The 7,649-nt window shown below is 51.2% G+C and overlaps 1 protein-coding gene across 2 annotated transcripts in view; it reads left to right on the top strand.

Annotated features, from left to right (window-relative positions):
- The first annotated feature begins 4,433 nt into the window (after nucleotides 1–4,433).
- The window catches only part of RAPGEF4 (Rap guanine nucleotide exchange factor 4), a 221,493-nt gene continuing 218,277 nt past the window's right edge, over nucleotides 4,434–7,649 (top strand). For both annotated transcript variants that reach the window (XM_075070110.1, XM_032784584.1), the window contains exon 1: nucleotides 4,434–4,527. In XM_075070110.1, coding sequence (XP_074926211.1) covers nucleotides 4,463–4,527 — 65 coding nt within the window. In that variant the 5' untranslated portion in view covers nucleotides 4,434–4,462. The remainder of the gene's footprint in view (nucleotides 4,528–7,649) is intronic.

Below are 7,649 nucleotides of genomic sequence, written 5' to 3'. Positions count from 1 at the left end.
TGGTAAGCCATTTGTCCTTTGGCTTCCTAGCCTTCATTACACGTGCCCTCTAATGCTTCTTTCCTTGTAACATTCAGCAGTCAGCAACCAACCTCCCCCGACCAATTCTTTAGGATATACTTTACCCCTCCCCCCAATTCCGCTTGGCTGGTATAAATGAGATCACTGCTAACACGCCCCTTTCCCCGCCACCGCGTGCTGGTAAGCTGGGAGAGATTCCTGCATAGCCAAACACAAAAAAGCTCAGTGCTATCCTTCCTCCCCCCCCCTGCTTGGCTACGTGCAAGGAATGGCATTGCTTTATACGCAACAGCCCAGTAGAACATGGCCATCTGTAGTGGGGCAGACTGCCCCACTTCGTTGGGAGTGGCTGGGCATAGGCCACGGAGCCCACAGCCAGTGAGCCAAATTAAAAAGAGGACTATAGGGATCCAATCAGTGCCCCAGATGTAGAATTCAGCCAACTCAGGGCCAGGCTCAGAGGTATATAAAGGCTGCCCAGAGCAGGAGCAGTCAGTCTGTCCCAGGCCTTTGAAGGGAGAAGGTCAGTCTCGGGGGGGGGAGGGGAGGGAGACTAGCACCGCGGACAGCGCAACGCAGCGTAGGGCAGGCTCAAGGAGGCTAGAAGGCTCTAGCCCCTAGCCACCAGGCTGCAGGCCTTGAGAGAAAGGGCCTAGTGGGTGCAAAGGGCTGTAGAGGAAGCGGCCCAGGGAAACAGACGGAGGAGGAAAAGGAGGAGGACAGCAAGGCTAACGCCAGAGGGTCCCTGGGTGGGGACCCAGAGTAGAGGGCGGGCCTGGGTCCCCCCCCCTTGCAGTACATCCAGCCACAAGCCGTAGAGGCCATGCCAGATCCCTGTCAAGAGGGATTAGACTTGGAGGGCGGGTGGTTGCTTATAAAGGCTGGAATGTGGTACTGCTGACGATCGATCCCCGGAAGGGGATGCAGATGGACTGAGGGGCACTGCCGGAGGGCAGTGGCCTCGAAGAGGACGCCGCTGAGCAGGGAGCAACGCGGGTCCAGAGACACCGACAGAGGGCAGAATAACGGATGGGACACCACCAGGAGGGGGTGCTCCACTGGAAATGAGCTAATTCCCAGGAGTGTCCAGCAGGAGGCGCCAGGTGGTAAGTCCCCGACCCGTTACACGATCTCTGTCCCCTTAATTAAATTCCTGAATTTCAACCAGGTTACCATGAACGATATCACTCCACTGAGGATAACACAGCGAGATAAAGAACAGATGTTTCTTGAATGCCAGAAATCACCGGGACCATACGCAGCTATGCTTTGTCTGCAATGACACCCGATTACTTGCTACATGCACGGCATGGTAAAGTGTCCTATCATGGTGGACGGAACAAGGCTGCCTTGCCCAGAAACCTTCTGCAAAGGCTTTTGGAGTACCTCCAGGAGCACTTCATGGAGATGTCCTTGGAGGATTTCCGCTCCATCCCCAGACATGTTAACAAACTTTTCCAGTAACTTTACTGGCCGCGAATGCATCCCAAGCCCTCATGGCAAATCAATCATTAAAAAATGCTTGCTTTTAAACATGTTTATATTAAGGTACACTCACCAGGGTCACTTTCCATGGCTTCACTGTCTGGGCTACGGCTTGGGAGGTAATCCATCTGGGTCACAAAAGCTCCTGGCTTGTTGGGAGAACAGAGTTGCTGTGTGCTCCGCTGCACAGCGTCCTCCTCTTCTCCTCATCTCCCTCCGCAGAAGCATCAGCCATGATGAGATTAACAACCTCCACCTTGGAATCACGGACAGGGGTGGGGTAGTGTGGCGCAGCCCACTAAATTTGCATGCAGCTCAGCGTAGAACGGCAGTTTCGGTCCTGAAACCGGAGCTTTCCGTTGACTTGCTTTGGTTTCAGGTAGCTTGGGCTGAGGTCCTTAATTTCATCTGCACGCACGAGTCCCTGGTTTGGCTTTTCCATCATAGCCTGGAATTTTGTTCAAATATTTTTCATCTTTGTCTTTTGGAATGGAGTTTCTGTTAGCACTGGATCCTCTCCCATATAGCCGATCCGATCCAGTACCTCCCGGGCCGGTCATGCTGGAGCTTCTTTCGATTCTCAGGAGACGCATTGCTACCTGTGGCTGATGATCTCTGTGTGGTCCCTGTGCTGATCAGAGCTCCAAAGCGGCAAAAGGAAGAATCAAAAGTTATCAAGGGGCTTTTCTGTATACGTGGCCATGCATGAGACTGCTGTCCAGAGTGGTCAAATGGTGCACTGTGGGATACCGCCGAGGCCCATACCGGATTTGCGGCCACACTAACCCTAATCCGATATGGTAATACCGATTTTAGCGCTACTCCTCTCATCGGGGAGGAGTACAGAAACCAATTTAAAGAACCCTTTATATCGATATAAAGGGCCTTGTAGTGTGGACGGGTACAGCGCTAAATCGGTTTAACGCTGCTAAAATTGGTTTAAACGCATAGTATAGACCAGGCCTGAGAGGTAGACTGAGGCTGGCTGAGTCCTGGGGAGGAAAACTCAGAGAAGCTGAATCCTGAGTTGCAAAGGCAGCATAAGAGTGGTGGCACTAACTCCTGGGGCGAGTCCCCAGAACAAGAGGGGCCCCAGGGAAGCAACCCTGAGGTTGCTGCTATAAGGGGGGAGCAGAGCTGGCTGAGACTAGGAAGCTGCCAGGAACTGGAGTGTCAGAGCCCCCTGGGAGGGGTGGTTCTGACGCCTGTGGGCCAGGTACTGACTTAGGGCTATATATTGGTGGTTGTTTTAACCTTTGTCACAAAAGAACAAACCTCCTTGGCTGGGTGTGGCAGTGCCTGGTTAGAGCTGGGGTGGCAGCCATCTTGGTGACAAGCTCCAGCTCACAAATTCACCTTTTTTTGGATCAAATCCTTCATGTCTGGTCTCTGGCTGAAGATGACTTTTTCTGGAACATTTGAGAAAGCTCTCCATAGCCATGTTTGAATTAGTCAAGGGTGAATGGCTGGCTAGCTGTTCTGAAAAACTCCGATAATGCTCTTTAAAAACAGATATAGTGAACAACGGTGGGAGTGTGAAATTTGACGTGTTCAGCATTACATCCAAGTAACACAAATAACAACTTGAAGGTCTGCATTTTAGGGGCGCTGAGGTCTTGCTGTTACTGGAAAACTTGCAGGCTGCCCTGATTTCTGGTCTTCCGTGTTGAAGGCTCTTAAGTGGCACTGTTGTTCTTTGTAAAAAGCAGCAGGTTAAAAAGGCATTTCATCCCTCAGATAGCCAGGTTGACAAATGTCTATTTCCCAGCAGCAGACTCCTTTAGAAGCAGCTGCCCTCCCAACTCTTTGGCTATAGAGTCAAGTCTCATGAATCTAATTATATTAAATCTTATTCCCATCCCATTCCAGCAAGAGAAAGAAAACTGGTGACAATGTTAGGAAATTTCACATATGATGAAAAGGCTTAAGCTGTTTCGAATGAAAGACACCATCATCATCAGCCATTTTAATAAAGTCTAATCCTTCCAGTTTTCCTGAATGTAACCTTGCAAAAACTCTAGTAGAAAGTATGTGTGGATGCAAGTAAGGTTGAGCACCAGGCATAATCCTCAGCAATAAATGGTAGTAAGTCTCAAACCCCTTAGGCTCTCCTCTTTTACCGCTAGGTGCATCGTAGCAAAGTTGGGCAGGGGGAGGAGGATGACTTGCCAGATGTGAGGGGCTCTTCTGAGAAAGTCTGTGTGTGGGGGGTAGATGGCATGAGACAGACTGTGGTGAAGGGTTGCCTGTGCAGTGGAGTGAGAGAGCAGATGCCCCCGGGAGCGGTGGCTGGGGCGCTGGAACGATTTATATAATGAGGGGATACTGAAAGCCACTGCCCTGGACTGTAAACGCGCTGGCTCATAGAGACACAGGACTGGGAGAGAGCTGGAGAGGGCAGGTACTCCAGTCCCCTGCTCTCAGGGCAGGACTATTACCTAGACCGTCCCTGACAAGTGTCTGTCTAACCTGCTCTTAAAAAAAAATCTCCACTGATGGAGATGCAACCCGCCTCAAGCCCCCGTTCCAGCACCTCCGTTGCTGGGCTGGAGCGGGCAGGGCTGCGCTTGGCACGGTTCGGGCCCCACATAGCCTGCAGCGTCTGGCCCTATGACGCTGATGCCTGTGCTATAGGAAGGCTCGGTCCCATCCCCTGAGTTTTTCTCACGCAAGGTGCCACCCCCCCCCCCCCCATCTGTGCCTTTCCCGCCTGCTGGCTCCGCTCTGCCGTGACCCAAGGGCCCGCCCTGCTCAGAGCCACCACCTGAGCCGCGGGGAGCCCGAGCGCTGGGCCAGGTGGCTCTGCCCACGCGGAGGCAGCCGGAGCCTGTGGCTGGGAGAGCCCATTGCTCAGCGCGGGGAGAGGCGGCAGCCGCAGGCGGGCGGGAGGGGGAGGCAGGGAGCAGGGGAGGGGGCAGAGCAGCCGCCGCCTGGGTACGCAGGGAGCCGGGCAAACATGGTCGCTGCTCACGCTTCCCATTCGTCCTCCTCCAGCGAGTGGATCGCTTGCCTGGATAAAAGGTACCAGCATCTTCCCAGGAGCGGCGGCAGGAGGGCTGGAGCGGGCCTGCGGCCCCAGCTTCCCCGATAAGCCCGGCTTACATAAGCAGCGCACTGGGGGGCGCAGTGGGGCCGTTGGGGGGCTGAAAATGCCCAGAGGCAGGAGAGGGGGTTTGGTGCCATTGTAAGAGCCCAGCGGGTCTTGTTGCCCTGGGATTCTGGTGCCTAGGAAATATTGCACGTGGTGGAGGTGAAATATATCAAAGAACCGCCCCCCCGCCCCCGCCGGTTTCTGATGGGTGTTGGTTTAGGGCTGCTGCTGGCTTTGCAGAGGTTGGCGATAGGTGCAGGAGGCAGAGGAATCAGTAAGCAGCACACGAGCATACATCGAGCACTGATGATAAAACTACTGTGGGCATTATGGGAGAGGTTAAATCCTGCATTGATGGGGAATGGGACTGTGGTCTAGGTCTTTTCTAGCTGTAACTTTTTTTATCCTAAATGACATCGAGGTTGGTGCTCTCTGATTTAATAGCTCTAGTGAATGCTTTGAATGACTGCATATTGGGATTACAGCATAAACCTTGTGAAGCTTTCAGTTAATAGACTGATGGTCTAAAAGTCAACCACAGCTACTTGCCTTTTGAATGCCTAGGGTAGGTGAAACCCATCCATTCGGTTTGTTGTGTTCCTAGGCCCTGTTCCACATCTAGATATAGATTTGCATGAAGCAACCCCATCAAGATCATCCTTCTCTCCCCACAGATCTCCCTTCCATCATCCATGTAGGATGAGAAAAGGAGACCCCCATTCTGCTACCCCATTCACCAGGCTGAAAAAAGAAAAGATCCTCACCACCCTAACCAGGCAGATGAAGGACCCTTGGCTTGTAGAAACTTGTATAAATACAAATTTTCTCTGCACTCTCTTTAAAGAGCACATCAATGAACTGTAATTGTTCCCAAAACACTGACAGGATAATTTTCTGTTGGATCAGATTGTAGGCCTAGTAGTAAACACTGAACAGTTAGTATTTATAGTTTTAACATGGATTAAAAGGTGATATGTGAAAAACTTTCTAAAATGTAAATAAATAGTTATTTAAAAAAAAACACTTTTGTATTTCACACTGGGTGTTGGTGGAGGGAAAAATGTAAGTCCTATGCTGTCAGCAGCTGTGTGATATCTGGTTATATGGTAGGTGTGGGACGTTATACCTTCCTTACTATATTATCTTCAGATTTAATTGATTGGATTACACTGGAAGCTTTAAAGATATCCAAGAGAATGTACTGTACTTAACAATATAGCAGAATATTGAATGCTTCTGGCAGTAGGAGTCATTCTGGGCTATATTTTGGTTAGCCTTTTGTGTGTGCACAAGGAATCTTTTTGTCCCTTCTGCCTTTGTGTAGGTGAAGCCATGGTGTCACTGGGGTTAGAATCCCAAAGGAGAGATGGTTGGAGCACAAGGCCTGGTCTACACTACGCGTTTAAATCGATTTAAAGAGCGTTAAATCGATTTAACGCTGTACCCGTCCACACTACAACGCCCTTTATATCGATATAAAGGGCTCTTTAAATCGATTTCTGTACTCCACCCCGACGAGAGGAGTAGCGCTAAATTCGGGCTAACGTCGATTTCTTGAAGCAGTTGCATTGTGGGTAGCACTCCGTAGCTATCCCCATAGTTCCCGCAGTCTCCCCCGCCCCCTTGGAATCCAGGGTTGAATCTTATTGTGCGGGGGTTCTGGGTCAATGTCGTCCTGCATTCCTTCCTCGGAAAACATCGCAGCTGACAATCCTTTCGCGCGTTTTTCCCTGGATTGCCTGGCAGAACGCCATATGCACGGCAACCATGGAGGCCCATTCAGCTTTTTTTTTTCCGCGCATTCCGTATGTGTACTGGTGCCGCGGACAGAGAGGCGATACTCCAGCGCTAACACAGCAGCATTCACTTGCTTTGCATAGATAGCAGGAGGTTAACCGGTCGTTCTGTACCGGTCTACTGCCGGAGTAACTGCAATGAGATGACGGTTATCTCTCCCTCTCGTACTGTCCCGCATGCCAGTCCACAGCAGTCTCTGAAAAGTATTTGCATTCTTGGCTGAGCTCCCAATGTCTGTAGGTTCAAACACAGTGTCTGGCGTGGTTCAGGGAACAGCTTCTCAGTTTCCCCCCCCACCACCATGAAAGAAAAGGGGAAAGAAATCATTCCTTGACTACTTCAATGTCACCCTATGTGTACTGAATGCTGCTGGTAGACGCGATGCTACAGCAGTGAAGAGCAGTATCCGCTCCTCTCCCTCTCCCCTCCCCGGTGGTAGACGGTGCTGATAGGACTAGTGCCCACCATCCTCGAGAACCCCATGCCTGATAATTGCTCAATATCATGAGGGAATGATTCCTGGTTACTCCCAGTAGATAGGACAGAACGGCTAATAGCATCTCATCATAGCAACTGGGGGCTTCAGTCCCCCCTCCTTTCCTGTGTAAAGAAAAGATTCCGTACTGCCTGGACTGTCATAATGCCCGGGAGGCTGCCTCCCCCTCATTTTAGTCACTAACAAGTCTGTTTCTTTTCCTGCATTCTTTATAACTTCATGACACAAATGGGGGGGGACACTGCCACGGTAGCCCAGGAAGGTTGGGGGAGGAGGGAAGCAATGGGTGCGGTTGTTGCAGGGGCACCCCCTGTGAATACTGACACGGAGCAGCTGTGCTCTGATACACTGGTTCTCTAATACACTTGCCCCTTATTCTAGGCAGGACTGACTCTATTTTTAGAAACCATAAGGGAGGGATTGACTCAGTCCCAAGTGAGTCAATCCCAATTTTGCTTTTGCTTTCGGCCGATTTCAGCCAGGGGCACTCATGATGCATGCGGGACAGTACGAGAGGGAGAGATAACCGTCATCTCATTGCAGTTTACTCCGGCAAGTAGACCGGTACAGAACGACCGGTTAACCGTCCTGCTATCATTAGCAAAAGCAAGTGAATGCTGCTGTGTTAGCGCTGGAGTATCGCCTCGCTGTCCGCGGCACCAGTACACATACGGACTGCGCGAAAAAAAAAAGCTGAATGGGCCTCCATGGTTGCGTGCTATGGCGTTCTGCCAGGGCAATCCAGGGAAAAACGCGCGA

Source organism: Chelonoidis abingdonii, chromosome 10, assembly GCF_003597395.2.
Source record: "Chelonoidis abingdonii isolate Lonesome George chromosome 10, CheloAbing_2.0, whole genome shotgun sequence".
Lineage (NCBI taxonomy): Eukaryota > Metazoa > Chordata > Testudines > Testudinidae > Chelonoidis > Chelonoidis abingdonii.
This window is presented reverse-complemented; position numbering and strand designations above follow the sequence as displayed.